This window comes from Monodon monoceros, unplaced genomic scaffold, assembly GCF_005190385.1.
Source record: "Monodon monoceros isolate NGI ecotype Baffin Bay Population unplaced genomic scaffold, NGI_Narwhal_1 Super_Scaffold_8, whole genome shotgun sequence".
Classification (NCBI taxonomy): Eukaryota; Metazoa; Chordata; class Mammalia; order Artiodactyla; family Monodontidae; genus Monodon; species Monodon monoceros.
Window position 1 is genome coordinate 29785914 of NW_021703785.1, and position 18775 is coordinate 29804688.

Sequence of the window (18775 nt, forward strand, 5' to 3'; positions counted from 1 at the left end):
AAACACTCAATTTTCTTCCTAGAAATCTCTGCTCAAATCCAAAAGTCCATCAGGTTACCGGGTGGACTATCTTTCAAGTCACTGCAGGTGATACTTTTACCACTATATTATATGACACGGGTCACTATTCTTTTAGCTTCTGTAGCAGTTTCCTCATCTTTTTTCTAGTCTCCTGCAATCATTTTCTTGCTATTTCTACTAAAGTTTTCCTTTTCATCTGCCACATGGTCTTGGAATCAACATCACATATTTTAGAGTTTTGTTATGGCATGATCCCAATTCTGTATACTGCATAATACTGTAGTTGCTTTTCCCTTGCCTGCATTTCTCATGTGAGGATGGCAAGTATGTTTCCAGTGCCTCGACCATAGTAGGTTTTCAATAAATATTACTTCATAAGTAAGTAAATTAGTTCTTAACTGTTAAAGACCCTTTAAAAGCATCATTGTAAAGTTTTATCAAATCTCAATTATCCTAGTAACTATTACTCTAGTTCAGCTATTTTCTCTAGTATAGTATCTGTTTGAGTAAAGCCTGTACAAATATGAGTAATAGCTCTTGTTTGAACCAAAATTCTTCCACCTACAAAGTGTGACCCTATAAAAGATTCTTAATGTTTGTATGACTCAGTTTTATCATTTGTAAAATGAGGAAAATAGCGGTCCTTATCTCATACCATTTTTGTGAGGAACCTTGGTGGAGAGTGATTATTCAACAAATGGTGGCTATTATTATTATTTCATTTTTAGGTCCATGCCTAATAAACTTATAACAATGGTTATTTCCAGAAAGAAAATGGGTATCTGGGGAAACGAGTGGAAGGGAGACTTACATTTTGCTGTATTTACCTTTTTTTGTAACATTCAAACTCTCTACCCTCTACATATATTACCTATTCAAAATAATTATTGGTTTGAAAAATATTACATGTATATTTGTTCATTTTAATCTCTATTATGTTAGTGGCTTGAGTGTTGCATTTTAAAATCAGCAAGGAAAATGTGGAATAATTCATCCATGACAGACTTAAAATAGATTTATTTTTAAGCTTCTTAGGGCCCATTAGAAATAGTAATTAAACAGGAAGAATTTTTACAGGGGGACAGTTTTATTGCAGCATCACTGTTGCTTTCAGTTGCAAAGATTTTCATTAGGTTCAAGAGAAAATGGTCAATAATATCAGTTGAAATCCACATAATTCTGAAGAGCATAAATGTGAAATTCCACTTAGTGATAAAGGAGTGCATAGTGCAGGAAGTGTTTAATCTCTCCATACTAATATCTTCATTCAGATATACAGTATTTCATAACTTGTGCTTGACTGCATATGCTTGGCTGATGTGGAGCTGTCTGGCCTGAAATTGTGCATTAAATAAATGTTCATTTTAACCCTATTTCTTTACATCCTCAAATAGGTTTTATGACAACAGAGTTTTTCAGAGTTTTTCACTCAAGGCACTTCTGAATTAGGCAGTAAGACAAAAATGGGTATTGTAAAATTATGAAAAAAGCGAAAAGCTGCTTCCTCTGCAGAAATTTTTAACCTCTGGAGAGATTGGTTCAAGATGGCAGAGTAGAAGGACATGCACTCACTCCGTCTTGCAAGAGCATCAGAATCACACCTAACTGCTGAACAATCAAGGACAGGAAGACACTGGAACTCACCCAAAAATATACCCCACATCCAAAGACAAAGGAGAAGCCACAATGAGATGGTAGGAAGGGTGCAATCACAATAAAATCAAATCCCATAACTGCTGGGTGGGTGACTCACAAACTGGAGAACACTTACACCACAGAAGTCCACCCACTGGAATGAAGTTTCTGAGCCCCACGTCAGGCTTCCCAACCTGGGGGTCCAGCAACGGGAGGAGGAATTCAGAGAGAATCAGACTTTGAAGGCTAGTGGGATTTGACTGCAGGACTTCGACAGGACTGGGGAAACAGAGACTCCACTATTGGAGGGCACACACAAAGTAGTGTGTGCATCAGAACCCAGGGGAAGGAGCAGTGACCCCATAGGAGACTGAACCAGACCTACCTGCTAGTGTTGGAGGGTCTCCTCCCGGGGGCTGGGGGAGGGTGGTGGCGGTGGCTGTAGCTTACCGTGAGGACAAGGACACTGGCAGCAGAAGTTCTGGGAAGTACTCCTTGGCATTATTCCTCACAGAGTCCACCATTAGCCCCGCCAAAGAGCCCAGGTAGGCTCCAGTGATGGGTCGCCTCAGGCCGAACAACCAACAGGAAGGGAACCCAGCCCCACCCATTAGCAGACAAGCAGATTGGAGTTTTACTGAGCTGCCCACCAGAGCAACAGCCAGTTCTACCCACCACCAGTCCCTCCTATCAGGAAACTTGCACAAGCCTCTTAGATAGCCTCATCCACCAGAGGGCAGATAGCAGAAGCAAGAAGAACTACAGTCCTGCAGCCTGTGGAACAAAAACCACATTCACAGAAAGATAGACAAGATGCAAAGGCAGAGGGCTATGTACCAGATGAAGGAACAAGAAAAAACACTAGAAAAACAACTAAATGAAGTGGAGATAGGCAACCTTCCAGAAAAAGAATTCAGAATAATGATAGTGAAGATGATCCAGGACCTTGGAAAAGAATGGAGACAAAGATCAAGAAGATGCAAGAAATGTTTAACAAAGACCTAGAAGAATTAACAGAACAAACAAACAGAAGAATTGAACAAACAAACAGAGATGGACAATATAATAACTGAAATGAAAAATACACTAGAAGGAATTAATAGCAGAATAACTGAGGCAGAGGAAAGGATAAGTGACCTGGAAGACAGAATGGTGGAATTCACTGCCATGGAACAGAATAAAGAAAAAAGAATGAAAAGAAATGAAGACAGCCTAAGAGACCTCTGGGACAACATTAAACGCAACAACATTCATATTATAGGGGTCCCAGAAGGAGAAGAGAGAGAAAGGACCCAAGAGAATATTTGCAGAGATTATAGTCAAAAACTTCCCTAACATGGAAAAGGAAATAGCCACCCAAGTCAAGGAAGTGCAGAGAGTCCCAGGCAGGATAAACCCAAGGATAAACATGCTGAGACACATAGTAATCAAATTGTCAAAAATGAAAGACAAAAATTATTGAAAGCAGCAAGGGAAAAATGACAAGTAACATACACGGGAACTCCCATAAGATTAACAGCTAATTTCTCAGCAGAAACTCTACAAGCCAGAAGGGAGTGGCATGACATATTTAAAGTGATGAAAGGGAAGAACCTACAACCAAGATTACCCGGCAAGAATCTCATTCAGATTCGATGGAGAAATCAAAAGCTTTACAGACAAGCAAAAGCGAAGAGAATTCAGCACCACCAAACCAGCTCTATAACAAATGCTAAAGGAACTTCTCTAAGTTGGAAACAGAAGAGGAGAAAAGGACCTACAAAAACAAACCCAAAACAATTAAGAAAATGGTCACAGGAACATACATATCGATAATTACCTGAAAGGTGAATAGATTAAATGCTCCAACCAAAAGACACAGGCTCGCTGAATGGATACGTAAACAAGACCATATATATGCTGTCTACAAGAGACCTACTTCAGACGTAGGGACACATACGGACTGAAAGTGAGGAATGGAAAAAGATATTCCATGCAAATAGAAATCAAAGGAAAGCTGGAGTAGCAATACTCATATCAGATAAAATAGACTTTAAAATAAAGAATATTACAAGAGCCAAGGAGGGACACAACGTAATGATCAAGGGATCAATCCAAGAAGAAGATATAACAATAATAAATATATATGCATCCAACATAGGAGCACCTCAATATATAAGGCAACTGCTAACAGCTCTAAAAGAGGAAATCGACAGTAACACAATAATAGTGGGGGACTTTAACACCTCACTTACACCAGTGGACAGATCATCCAAACAGAAAATTAATAAGGAAACACAAGCTTTAAATGACACAATAGACCAGATAGATTTAATTGACATTTATAGGATATTCCATGCAAAAACAGCAGATTACACTTTCTTCTCAAGTGCACATGGAACATTCTCCAGGATAGATCACATCTTTGGTCACAAATCAAGCCTCAGTAAATTTAAGAAAATTGAAGTCATATCAAGCATCTTTTCTGACCACAACACTATGAGATTAGAAATCAATTACAGGGAAAAAACCGTAAAAAATACAAACACATGGAGACTAAACAATACGTTACTAAATAACCAAGAGAACACTGAAGAAATCAAAGAGGAAATCAAAGACTACCTAGAGACAAATGACAATGAAGACATGACAATCCGAAACCTATGGGATGCAGCAAAAGCAGTCCTAAAGGGAAGTTTACAGCAATACAAGCCTACTTCAAGAAACAAGAAAAATCTCAAATAAACAATCTAACCTTACACCTAAAGGAACTAGAAAAAGAAGAACAAACAAAACCCAAAGTTAGTAGAAGGAAATAAATCATAAAGATCAGAGCAGAAATAAATGAAATAGAAACAAAGAAAACAATAGCAAAGATCAATAAAACTAAAAGCTGGTTCTTTGAGAAGAGAAACAAAATTGATAAACCATTAGCCAGACTCATCAAGAAAAAGAGGGAGAGGACTCAAATCAATAAAATGAGAAATCAAAAAGGAGAAGTTACCACAGACACCGCAGAAATACAAAGCATCCTAAGAGACTACTACAAGCAGCTGTATGCCAATAAAATGGACAACCTGGAAGAAATGGACAAATTCTTAGAAAGGTATAACCTTCCAAGACTGAACCAGGAAAAAATAGAAAATGTGGACAGACCAATCACAAGTAATGAAATTGAAACTGTGATTAAAAATCTTCCAACAAACAAAAGTCCAGGACCAGATGGGTTCATGGGTGAATTCTATCGAACATTTAGAGAAGAGCTAACACCCATCCTTCTCAAACTCTTCCAAAAAATTGCAGAGGAAGGAACACTCCCAAACTCATTCTATGAGGCCACCATCACCCTGATACCAAAACCAGACAAAGATACTACAAAAAAAGAAAGTTACAGACCAATATCACTGATGAATACAGATGCAAAAATCCTCAACAAAATACTAGCAAACAGAATCCAACAACATATTAAAAGGATCATACACCATAATCAAGTGGGAATTACCCCAAGGATGCAAGGATTCCTCAACATACGCAAATCAATCAGTGTGATACACCATATTAACAAATTGAAGAATAAAAACCATATGATCATCTCACTAGATGCAGAAAAAGCTTTTGACAAAATTCAACACCCATTTATGATAGAAACTGTCCAGAAAGTGGGCATAGAGGGAACCTCCCTCAACATAATAAAGGCTATATATGACAAACCCACAGCAAACATCATTCTCAATGGTGAAAAACTGAAAGCATTTCCTGTAAGATCAGGAACAAGACAATGATGTCCACTCTTACCACTATTATTCAACATAGTTTTGGAAGTCTTAGCCATGGCAATCAGAGAAGAAAAAGAAATGAATACAAATTGGAAAAGAAGAAGTAAAACTGTCACTGTTTGCAGATGACATGATACTATACATAGAGAATCCTAAAGATGCCACCTGAAAACTACTAGAGCTAATCAATGAATTTAGTAATGTCGCAGGATACAAAATTAATAAACAGAAATCTCTTGCACTCCTATACACTAATGATGAAAAATTTGAAAGGGAAATTAAGTAAACACTCCCATTTACCATTGCAACAAAAAGAATAAAATACCTAGGAATAAAGCTACCTAGGGAGACAAAAGACCTGTATGCAGAAAAGTATAAGACACTGATGAAAGAAATTAAAGATGAAACAAACAGATGGAGAGATATACCACGTTCTTGGATTGGAAGAATCAATATTGTGAAAATGACTATACTACCCAAAGCAATCTACAGATTCAATGCAATCCCTATCAAATTACCAATGGCATTTTTTACAGAACTAGAACAAAAGATCTTAAAATTTGTATGGAGACACAAAAGACCCAGAATAGCCAAAGCAGTCTTGAGGGAAAAAAACCGAGCTGGAGGAATCAGACTCCCTGACTTCAGACTATACTACAAAGCTACAGTAATCAAGACAGTATGGTACTGGCACAAAAACAGAAATACAGATCAATGGAACAAGAGAGAAAGCCCAGAGATAAACCCACGGACCTATGGTCAAGTAATCTATGACAAAGGAAGCAAGGATATATAATGGAGAAAAGACCATGTCTTCAAGAAGTGGTGGTGGGAAAATTGGACAGCTACATGTAAAAGAATGAAATTAGAACACTCCCTAACACTATACACAAAAATAAACTCAAAATGGATTAAAGGCGTAAATGTAAGACCGGACAATATAAAACTCTTAGAGGAAAACATAGGAAGAACAATCTTTGACATAAATCACAGCAAGATCTTTTTTGACCCACCTCCTAGAGAAATAGAAATAAAAACGAAAATAAACAAATGGGACCTAATGAAACTTAAAAGCTTTTGCACAGCAAAGGAAACTATAAACAAGACGAAAAGACAACACAGAGAATGGGAGAAAATATTTGCAAACAAATCAATGGAGAAAGGATTAATCTCCATAATATATAAACAGCTCATGAAGCTCAATATTTAAAAAAAAGACCAACCCAATCAAAAAATGGACAGAAGACCTAAACAGACAACTCTCCAAAGAAGACATACAGATGACCAAGAGGCACATGAAAAGCTGGTCAACGTCACTAATCATTATAGGAATGCAAATCAAGACTACAATGAGGTATCACCTCATACTAGTTGGAATGGGCATTGTCAGAAAATCTACAAACAACAGATGCTGGAGAGGGTGTGGAGAAAAGGGAACCCTCTTGCAGTGTTGGTGGGAATGTGAATTGATACAGTCTTTATGGAGAACATATGGAGGTTCCTTAAAAAACTAAAAATAGAATTACCATATGACCCAGCAATCCCAGTACTAGGCATATACCCAGAGAAAACCAGAATTCAAAAAGACACATGCACCCCAATGTTCATTGCAGCACTATTTACGATAGCCAGGTCATGGAAGAAACCTAAATGCCCATCGACAGAAGAATGGACAAAGAAGTTGTGGTACATATATACAATGGAATATTACTCAGACATAAAAAGGAACGAAATTGGATGGACTTAGAGACTGTCATACAGAGTGAAGTAAGAAAGAAAAAAACAAATTTTGTATATTAACGCATATATATGGAATCTAGAAAAATGGTACAGATGAACCTGTTTGCAAGGCAGAAATAGAGACAGATGTAAAGAACAAACGTATGGACACCAAGGGGGGAAAGTGGGGGGGGGGTTCGAGGGGTGGGATGAATTGGGAGATTGGGATTGACATATATACACTAATAGGTATAAAATAGGTAACTAATAAGAACCTGCTGTATAAAAAATAAATGAAGTTTAAAAAAAAAGACAATTTATGAAAAAAATAATTGGTAAGCTGGACTTCATTCAAATTAAAAACTCCTGCTCTACAAAAGACAGTATCAAGAGGATTAGAAGACAAGGAAATGTTTTCTTCAAGGCTGTGAGAAAACGGTTGCCAAAGACACATAAAGTCTGTTACACAAAATACGCAAAGGAACCTGCTATATAAAAATATAAATACAATAAAATTAAAAAAAAAAACTTTTTTAACCTCTGTAAGTAACTGATGCTGTTCTTTGGCATTCAGCAGAGCTCTAAACATGTTCATTCACCAGAATTTTATTAGTCACCTTCTTTGTGCCAAGCACTGTGCATTTGATTAGCAATCAGTTGCTATGTATTGTGTTCATTTTCTACAACATTACTCTCATTACCTGCTTAGTTTGTGCCTCAATTTCCTAATTTAAAAATGTCACTTTTATAATTCTTAATTTATAATTCTGTCAAGAGTATTAAGAAGTATCACCTATATTAGGGGTGTGCGCTGAAGTAAATCAATAATTACCTCAATTTTTGTGAAGGCACCTTAAACATTGTTAAAAGACAAGGTGTGGTTAATTTCTTTGACTATTCCATGAGTGTTTGAAAAAAAATCTGTATTCTCTCTTTTTGTTATGTCCAAAAAAATAATGAGAAACTGGGAGAAATATAGAAAATGTATGCTGAAAAAATGTTACTATTCCTAATATGGAGAGATTCTATAATTTGGCCCTAGTTTAAAAAATAGGCAAAAAAAAATAATCACCAAATCCTTCAAAACAATATAGATAATCAATAGATATGAAAACATTCTTCCTTGCTGTTCCTTTCTATTGTTTTCCCACTCTTTATCTTCCTGATTTCTGGACTTAACTTTATTCCTTCTTATTATTTCCTTGGGTTTTTCCATGTCATTTTTTTCTCTTTTTAGTTAAATTCTTAGTTTATTTGTTTTTATTTGTTCTTTAATTAATTTTGATAAGTGTAGTTTAATCAATACATTTATCTGTATTCCACAAGTTTTGACAGAATTCCTTTTTAAACTTAACTCCATATCTTTAAACTTTTCTCTTATAACTTTCTTTTTAGCCAGGATTATTCAATACTCTGTTTCTTACTTTCCCGATACGTGGATTTTTAAACCTCTGTTTTTGATTCTTAGTTTACCTTGAATAATAATGAGAAAACATGTATATGGTAGCAATTCTTTGGAATTTATGGGTTTCCTGGGTGACACAGTGCATAGTCAATTTTAGCTTTCTTCACAGGTGCTCTATAAAAATTTTGTATTCTCTACTCATTTATTCATTACATATATTTAAACTGTTAATTATGTTATCAAAATTTATAAATTTGATTATATTTAATTTATTTAATCTTATAGTATATGCGGATGATTTGTTAAAGTCACCAGCTGTTTATTTTTTCTGTCATTATTTTAGTTTCTGTTTTATGTGGCTGAGAGCAATTTATTTAGTGTGCATGTGTTTAAAAATAAAATCATCTTCTTAATACTTATGCTGGCAAATATTTCTTCATGACCCCTTTCATTAGCCTTAAATTCTATTTAATCTAACATTGAAACCACGACCCTGATTTTCTTCTCATTCATGTGTGCCTGATATATTTTCAATTTATTTTCAATGTTTCTATATCCTTTCTTTTAAAAAATTTTATTTATTTATTTATTTTTGGCTTCAGTGGGTCTTTGTTGCTGTGTGCGGGCTTCTCATTGAGGGCTTTCTCTAGTTGCGGTGAGTGGTGACTAGTCTTCATTGCAGTGCGTGGGCTTCTCATTCCAGTGTCTTGTTGCGGAGCACGGGTTCTAAGCACGTGGGTTCAGTAGTTGTGGCTCATGGGCTCTAGAGCGCAGGTTCAGTAGTTGTGGTGCATGGGCTTAGCTGTTTTGCAGCATGTGGGATCCTCCCAGACTGGGCTCGAACCTGTGTCCCCTGCATTGGCAGGAGGATTCTTAACCGCTGCGCCACCAGGGAAGCCATATCCTTTTGTTTTCAAAGTGATTCTGTAAACAACACATTCCTGGATCTTTAAGTCTTTATCTTTTGGTCTGTTAGAGTAACTAACTTACATTTATTATAGTTACTATATGGAGTTACTGTAGCCATACTATTTTAAGTTTTCTAATTATCACACTTTAATTTTGTTTCCTTTCTTTTCTTTTTATTCCCTTTCCTTTCCTACTGGATAGATCAATATTCTACTAATTTGAAAATCATATATTTTACATCTAGTTTCCTAGCAGCTATCCTTTATTTATTTCCTCTCTCTTTGTCTCCGTCTCCCAAATTTGGGAAACTTTTATTTTATTTTAGTATGAAGAGCAAGAGAAACTGACTGAGAGCACATAGTATTCCAAATCTTTTCCCTTTGCAAGGTTCTTAGCTTTTGAAACCTGAAAGCTAAGAATGGACTCTTTTGTTATCTGTGTTCTGCTGTGTCGTCATTTCCCTGGATCAGTGAAGATGCAATGCCCTGGCTGCCTGGGCTGGGGGAAGGTCACGGGGAACAAGGAACAATAAGGGGAAAACCCTGATAGTATCTCAAATTGTTATTCAGTCACAAACGCTTGTGCTCTGTTTACTATCTCCACTCAGAACTCCACCATGATTTTGAAGAGGCATTCTATTCTAGTATTTTATCATTAGCTAGTGGATATATTTAGTACATTTACATGAAATTATATAATTAAATCATTTGGTGTATCACCTCTGTGATAGTAAAATAACCTCTTAATCTTTAGTTTCTTAAATTCTCATTTGCCATTCAATTCAATTCATTCATTCACTCAGTACTTATTAAGACCCCATTAAGGGTCAGCTATTGTGTTTTCTGCTGGAGGAAAACAGAGCACAAAACAAATAATCCCTTCTCTCAAGATGCTCTCTTTGTGGTGGGGGACACAGACAAACTACCCAGTAATTATAAATGTAATGAGAGCTATAACAGTGAAATGTATTTAAAAAAAGACCCAAGAAGAGAGGGCCACTAACACTGACTGGGGAAGTAAGAAACAACTTCACAGAAGACATGATTCTTGACTTGGGTCTTGAATAATAGATAAATGTTTCCATAGTGAAAGATGGGGGAAATTCAAGTTGTGGGCATTAGGAAGCAAGAGCAATCGGGGAGAGGAAGAAGCTTAGGAAGCCCATGAAGACCTGAGCATGTAATGCATCTGGGAATGGAAAGGTTGTCTGGGTGAGGGAGTGGGGGAGTGAAGAGCAGCAAATGTAAGACTAGAAAGATTCGTGCTTTGAGCTTTAGGAAATGTATCTTCATTTAAAGATTTTTAAGCGGGAAGAAAAGTAGATATTGGGGGAGGGTACAGAATGGAAGAGAGAGATAGAAAGAGAAAAAAAGAGAGAGTACATTTGTGCTTGGAAGCAAGGAGACAAACTAAGAGATTGAGGTGAACCTTTCCAGTCTTATACACTAGCTCAGGCCCTTATACTTCTCATGTAGTATATAGTTTTTAAACTAGGATTTGAATGTTACAACTTCTAATTAATGCTAACAGCATTATAATATTGGGATATTAGAGGAGCACTTTTTAAAAAAATAAGTGTTTACTTTTGGATATCATAGTAGAGGTGGCTACAAGACTATTCAGGAGATATTTCTTGCAGATTGTTAGAAATGCTTTTCATGAGCATATTCTTTGGCCCTTTTTGGGGCAACAGTGGGGTTGAGAGTGGAAGGGTTGGGGGTCAGAGGATGATTTATTGCCCCACCATTTAGTAAACATCATAGACCTGCATATTCAGTGTAATAGCCGGCAAACATTTAAAATTGTATCATCCTCTTGTCTTTTTCTAAATTCAAGTAATCAAACTATAATTGAACACTTTTTTATGTGCATGCAATTCTCTAAGCTTCTGCAGGTGATACAATGATGATAAGAAACTAATAGCTTACCATATAGTTCATTCATGCAATAAGTCAAATGTCTAAATGATAATAAAGCAAGTTATGTAAGATACAATATATACTGTAGTATAATAACCTTATCGGACAGGATAGGATAGATTTACAACAAGGTAGCAGACAACTCCACAATCCCAGTAGCTTAACAAAGAAAAAAGTTTATTTCCCACTACAAGAAGTGTGCTGTGTGCCTGGGAGGGTCTCCAGGACAGCTGTCCTCTAGGAACTGGCGCAGCATTCTGGACTGCTTCGATCATGAGGAACCTCCATACTGATGTTTCCATAATGACCACTGAAGGGGAAGCGTGGGGATGGACAGCACGAGAGGGCTGGGGCATTGATTATTGGCAATTAAATGCTTCTACTCAAAGATATGACCCAAGTCACCTCTGGTCACATTTCACTTCTAAAACAAGTCTTAGGATCGTGCCTGCCTTCCCGCGTGTCAGGATGCAGAGAGGATCAGGTATTGGTAAACAGTAATAATGCTCATTAATGCACAGTAAGCAAAACATCACAAAAAGGTTACAAAGAGAGGGCTAAGGATGTTCCAGAGCAGGAAGCAATCGCACTTAGGATGTCATGTAATAAAAGACAATTCTTCTGTGTTTCTGTCAATAAGTAGATGTTTATTGCATCACTTTCTTTCACCAGTAAGATATGGCCTGCTGGGGCTCCAGATTCATTCCTAGCTCCCAAGCTGGTTGATTTGGTAGAACCCACAAGACTTCCATGCTTTCCCCAGATCTCTGTTCTTTTCTTTCTTTTTTATAGATCTCAGATATGTGGCCTAGGGAAATAGGATCTATATAGGAGTTTCTGGCAAGGTTTTTGCAAGGTTTCAGTCACATTCGGACAACTTTTCACTGCTTTTTTTAAAAAAAAAAATTTTATTTATTAATTTATTTTTGGCTGTGTTGGGTCTTCGTTGCTGCGTGAGGGTTTTCTCTGGCTGCAGCCATCGGGGGCTACTCTTCGTTGCGGTGCGTGGGCTTCGCATTGTGGTGGCTTCTCTTGTTGCGGAGGACAAGTTCTAGGCGCAGGGGCTCAGTAGTTGTGGCTCGTGGGCTCTAGAGCGCAGGCTCATTAGTTGTGGAGCACGGGCTTAGTTGCTCCACGGCATGTGGGATCTTCCCAGACCACTCCGTGTCCCCCGCATTGGCAGGCAGGTTCTTAACCACTGTGCCATCAGGGAAACCCTTCAGTGCTTCTTGAAGACATGGTTCTACTTTGCACAAAAACGTGGTGGTGTGAGTAAACCGAATGAGTGAATCTAACCAATTAATAATGTCTTTATCTTGGAGCTTAAATTCTATCTATACGGGAGCCATCAGGGTGCACCCAGAAATTCTGCATGGTAATAATGGGAATTGATTGTAGTGATATTACATATAGGATAAAAAATAGTCTCAAGGCTTTATAGACAGTGAGAATACCATTAAAGGAAAAAAAATGAGAGAGAGAGAGAGAGAGAATGGGAGAGTTTTCATTTTTCCTATGAGCCCTTTGGAGAAGATTGGGAACTTTTTTTTTTGTTTGTTTTTGTTTTTTTTTGCGGTACGCGGGCCTCTCACCGCTGTGGCCTCTCCCGTTGTGGAGCATAGGCTCCGGACGCGCGGGCTCAGTGGCCATGGCTCACTGGCCCAGCCGCTCCGCGGCATGTGGGATCCTCCCGGACCGGGGTACGAACCCATGTCCCCTGCATCAGCAGGCGGACTCTCAACCACTGCGCCACCAGGGAAGCCCGAAAATTGGGAACTTTAAAGGTCTTTCCCACTTATTTTTGTTTACCTGTTACCTAACTCTTAATTATAATTTAGTAAGAGTAAAAAGAATGAAAGTCCAGTTTGCTAAAAAGAAAAAAGAATACTTCTCTTTCTGCTTTAAAATTAGAATGATTAAATTATCCCTAGAATGTTTTTTGAGTTCCCTGGAAATATATATTACTACATAAAAAAGGGTGCGAAATCTCTACACTAGCTCTGAACTGGGTAAATACAATGAATAAAATGTATTGGCTGCACTAAAAGCTATGACGATTCATGTTTGTCATACCATGTTATATTTTAAAGGGAAATTGGAGTTAAAAATACTTGATTGTGATTCTGTTCACTGCTCTGCAGTTTACATGTGAGGCTGTTTCCTCCCTGAGCAGTGGTGAAGCAAAAGGCATAAAGAGATATTCTTAAAAAGATAGTTCAGGAACACTATTGACAAAGAGTGTGGGTCGCTTTTGACCCGAGCAGTAACTGCTGATCAGCTGTCCCACGGCAGGGCGTGAGGGTCGTGTGGTTCTGAAGATGAGGCAGGAAAAATGCGCCCCTTGGACCGGGACAAGGTAGAAGCACCGGGGAAGTGGAAGTTTTGGGGCCCTAGGAAGATTTGGAGCAGTTCCTGCTTCCAGTCATCCGTGGGGTGCGGGAGGATATGGTGGCTCTCCCACGAGAGTGTACCTGAGGACCAGGAGTAAGTTGTGGAAGATGGATACTATGCTCATGCAGATAGAAATGCAGGTGGAGACCTCGGAGGAGAAAGCCTTGAATCACCTTCAGCATCCCAGTGGGGAAGCTGATGAGCGAGTGCCAGAGTTGTGCCAGAAGGTGGAGGAGAAAGCCAAGGCGATTGCGAAGATGGCAGATTTGATGGTGGAGCTGGTTTGGCAGATAGAGAAAAGCAAATCGTCTTGAAGGAGGGTTGGCTTTCACAGCTGATGGACTCTGGTCAGCTGGTAAGGATGGGCGGATACCTGGAAGAAACTGAAACCGCTCATTTTCTCTATTCAGTTTTTGTATGTTTTTTACTCCCATGTAACAATGTCCCTTAGGGTCAGTGGCTGGTGACCTTGATATGGGTGTAGATTGTCAAATGTATTTGGTTCCTAAAAATAACTTTCTTTTGAGAAATACTCTCATAAAGGAAACAGGGCTTAATCAAAACTCGTTTCAGTTTATTTTTGTTACTTTGCAGTGTTTTGGAAATGTTGGGCATGGCCTTGTATTTTGGTGTTATCATGTGACCTGATTGTTTTCTGGAACTTTGGAACACCCGTGTGAAGACTTGGGGTCAGAATCTTCCAACTTTAGAGGTGCAGTGGAAGGCACTACTTGGATGTAGCTGGTGAAGCAATGTAGGAATGAGATTGCTTTGGATAAGACTGGGAAAAACCAAAAGAGAGTTGGAGATGGAAGACAGTGGGCGCATGTTTTGGAACTTGAATACCTCTGTGAGACAAAGGAGGAGAGCTATGTTTTGTGGCATATTGTCTCGTGTTTATTGTATAACCTGTCAGGTGCGTTTATTTAGACAACCTATCTGACCCTAAACGACAAAGAAGTTTGAATAGGGAATGATGGAGCGCGCTTTACTATTGTAATATCCTCACACATTACAGAGGTTTAAGAGTATGGCGTCAAAGAGACAATCTACCAAGAGCCTTGAGAGCCTGGAGAAAGGAAAAGGCATATCAGGGCCCATAAAGTCCCTTCTAGGTCACCAGGGCAGTAGATCTGCCTAGGATTTGAGGTCAAAATCAAACATGTAACAAGTGTTCATTTGCCTTGAAAAACCAAGACCTAAAAAGCTTTAAAAAATTTTTTTCTTTTTGTGCAGATGACCAAAGCACCTATGTGTGTTAATAAAAAAATCATAAATAAATTTCTTTTGAAATGGAAAAGAAATTTCATCGTAATTTCGTGATTTAAAACACGAGTATTTTTTGGAGATTATTAGGAAATAAGATTCAGAAATTATGATGCAGGCTTTAGAAGGAATTGAAACCAAGCAAATATGATTAAGTAAAAAAAAAAAAATCCCAGCGCCCCGTTGAGAGTGGTCCCCTCTCCAGGGGGCAGCAGAGACGCCCAGAGTAAGACGGAGATATCGGTGACCCGGGAGATGATGAGTTGGTCCGGACAGTGCCGGCGCCGGGCGCAGTATTGCTGCCCGAGGGGCGGGTTGGAGGGGCGGGTTGGAGGGGCGGTCTGGGATCGCGGCCGGAGAAAGAGGCGAAGAGGTGACTTCACAGATAAGCTTTTATAGGCACCACTCTCCGCCCGCCGGACGGGAGGCGGGGTGGCAGCCCGATTAAAGAAGCAGCCTGGAAGGAAGGAAGAAGCGAGGGAGGGACGGGAACAGTTGGAGGAGGAGCAGCGAGCTGGGCTGCGGCGACCGGAGGAGGAGCGGCCCCCGCGAGGCCACGTTTTGTTTTTGTTATTTTCCATCGAAATAGTTCTCGCAGGCCCTCCCAGAGAACCGATCGCGCCGAAGCCCGGGAGCCCCGACCTTCCAGGTGACAGCTGGTCACCCTGGTAGGAGTCAGCTCCGCCCCAAGTCACCCTCTCCGGCGCACAGCCCATTCCCCCCGCCCTGCCTCCCAGTGCCCGCCCGGGGCGAGCGCGGCGGCCGCAACGGCTCTGCAGCGCTGGAACTGGCGGCGACCGGCGGAGGCGCGGGGCCCTCGGCGTTGTCCTCTGACCCAGCGGAGCCGCGGACGAGGAAGGGGGAAGTGCGGCCCCAGGCTCGATCCGGAGAAAGGAGGATAGCGATTTAACCCGCCCTCTCCTGCCAGTCCTGCTGCCGGGCGCTCCCCGGGTGCCCGCCGCCAGAGCCTGGGAGCCGCGCCCGAAGTGCCGCATGGGGCAGGGCCACTAAAGCGCGGAGTTCGGGGTCGCGCCGAGGCGGGCGCAGGGGCCCAGCGCGGCTGTTGGCACAGTTTCGGCGGCGCCTTCAACGCGAGAACTGGGGGCGCGGCGCGCCGATCCGGCCGCCTCCGTGCCCTCGGGAGGCGCGAGTTATGGAGCCCCCCAGTTGCCTTCAGGATGAGCCGTTCCCGCACCCTCTGGAGCCCGAGCCGGGCACCACTGCGCAGCCTGGCCAGGGGAAGCCGGGAGACAAGAGGTTCCGGCTGTGGTACGTGGGAGGGTCGTGCCTGGACCGCAGGACCACGCTGCCCATGCTGCCCTGGCTCATGGCCGAGATCCGCCGGCGCAGCCAGAAGCCCGAGGCGGGCGGCTGCGGGGCGCCGGCGCCCCGCGAGGTGTTCCTGGTGCTCAGCGCGCCCCTCCTGCGCTGCGTGCCCGCGCCGGGCGCCGGTGCCGCTGGGGGCTGTGGCCCTACGGCCGCGCAGCCCAACCCGGCAGTGTTCATCTTCGAGCACAAGGCGCAGCACATCTCGCGCTTCATCCACAACAGCCACGACCTCACCTACTTTGCTTACCTGATCAAGGCGCAGCCAGACGACCCGGAGTCGCAGATGGCCTGCCACGTTTTCCGCGCCACAGACCCGAATCAGGCAAGACCGCGGCTCGGAGGCACGGGGGAGGGTCCATCACACCCGGGAGAAGTGGCAGGGCTGCAGGCGCTGGGACCCCACGTTAAAGACCGACTCTGGTCCAGCTGCTGGCGCGCGCCTTCCATGTGGCGCGCTTGAGCGCAGGCTGGTCCCGCTCCTGGGACCCCGAGTCCGGAGCTTGCTTCTGGCGGCGGTTCCTTCCCCGCAGGGCCGAGGAAGAGGGAGGGAGGCGGAGAGTGGTCTCGGGACAGTGGAGGAGCTGGTGCGCCCTAGGAGAATGCGGGAGCAGCGCGCGTCCCGGGAGGATCTCGATGTCTTGGGGTGTGACTGGAGATGGCATCCCCGGCCTTGGCCGAGTGTGTGCGTGCGTGCACGTGTGTGTTTAAGAGGGAAAGCGGGAGAGGGTTGGGTTCCTAGAGGCCCCCGCACACACTCTCGGTCTTGGCCGAGTCCGGCACCTTGGCCCCTTAGGACAGTCGCATCCTAGTCACAGCAGCACCTGCAGATCTTGGATCTGGGAAGCTGTTTTGGAGCCCGGCTTAGAGAGAAGTTACTAGACGTTGTCAGATTGTCAGCAAAATACGAATCTGCCTTTAGATTTTGAGTGGAAAGACTTTTTTTTTTTTTTTTTGCAGTTTTTTCCACACTAAATGGAGACAGAATCAGTACCTACCTGGGTGATTTAAAAATCAGTGTTGTAGAAGAGGTGAACATCTCTTTTCTAATATTTCTCCAGAGTTTACTAAATCAAGGTGCCTGTTACCAAACTGCGTTTTACTTCCTTTTTCCTCTGGAGAGTTATCTGAACAATCTTTACTACAGTGATTGTGTCTTGAAAAACAGCACCTCCCCCTTTTTAAAAAATGTGTAAGGAGTTTACCATATCAAAAGCCCCCCAGATGATGTTATTTATAATAGTTACTGAATGTTTGGGCAAAGTACTTTAGATTCTTTGGGAAAATAGTGTTGTCTAAATATAAATAAATAAAGTCTCAGCTGTACTATGTGGCGGGTTTCTTTAGCAGCTGGGAAATTAATAGTCAGATGAGAAAAACTTCCTATAAATAAGACTTTAATTTTTGAAAATTCATATATTCTAGTATCTGTAATTGAAAGACTGTCCAATAGTTTTTCACAAAAAGGCCTGTAGCTGAGCTGAAGAAAATAAAGCTCATTGTCTTAGATTCCATCAGTTACTTTGTAAACTAGTTTAATATATCCTAAGGGCTCAGAACTCCCAATATTTTAGTTAATGTTACCGCTGTTATGTTATGGTAAAATACCTTACCACAGATGATCTCAGGATTCTAACCATGATTAAAATGAATTTCATTTTATGCTTATTTGTTAAAAATTTATTTTTAGCTTTCACCTAGGTTGAAATTGGAGTGCAGCATGTTCTTTATTCTGAACGTTATCACCATCTTTATTGTATTAAGATTTTTGGGTTCTCTCAGTAAGGTGGAAGTGGTTGCATTTTTCCAGGACTTTAAGGAATGTTTTATGATTCTTGGTGGTTATTTTCTTCAGATCTGATGCATGACACATCATTGCTAATTTCATTGATGGTCAAAGTTTGTTTATGGGTTATGGCACCTTAAATTCTCAACAGTGGCTGTTGAGTCTTCCCTGGACTCATGGGAAGGTCAATTAAAATATCTCATTTTATTTACTTTCATTTTGTATTTAGATATTAGAGGCTGGATGCGCTCTTTACAAATAATAACAGGCTTAGGCTTATTTCCCCCCTTTGGTCCTATAGGAGCAGTGGAAGCCATATGGCTTTTTGATAAAAGAAAAAACAGACTTTTCCTGTTTATTGCCATTTCCCAGTTGAGTCTTTGATCTAAAGATATAGATTCCTATTTGCTCCAAGCCTAGAGAGCCCCTGGCAGAGGATCACTAATTTGAAAGGCCAGATGTTGTCTACCTAAGGATTATCTCCAGCTGTAAATCAGGGGTTACAAACTCAAACTGAGGGGAAGAAGGTTGAGTGAGGGCCATAGAGGACTAGATAGAGAGGTCCTTTCTCAAGCTGCTGTTAGCTCCAACTGGAAATTACATTATCAGAATATAAGCCCAGCGTTGCCGGAGCTTTGGATTT

At 41.0% G+C, this 18775-nt stretch overlaps 1 protein-coding gene and 1 pseudogene across 5 annotated transcripts in view; both read left to right on the forward strand.

Moving 5' to 3' along the window:
* TBC1D4 (TBC1 domain family member 4) overlaps nucleotides 1-18775 on the forward strand; it is a 244517-nt gene that overhangs the window by 15686 nt on the left and 210056 nt on the right. For 2 of the 5 annotated variants that reach the window (XM_029210511.1, XM_029210501.1), the window contains exon 1: nucleotides 15948-16671. The exons of the other annotated variants lie outside the window; for them this stretch is intronic. In XM_029210511.1, coding sequence (XP_029066344.1) covers nucleotides 16174-16671 — 498 coding nt within the window. In that variant the 5' untranslated portion in view covers nucleotides 15948-16173. Of the gene's footprint in view, nucleotides 1-15947; nucleotides 16672-18775 lie in introns of those variants that run through there. 5 annotated transcript variants of the gene reach the window in all.
* LOC114888387 lies at nucleotides 13076-14986 on the forward strand (annotated as a pseudogene).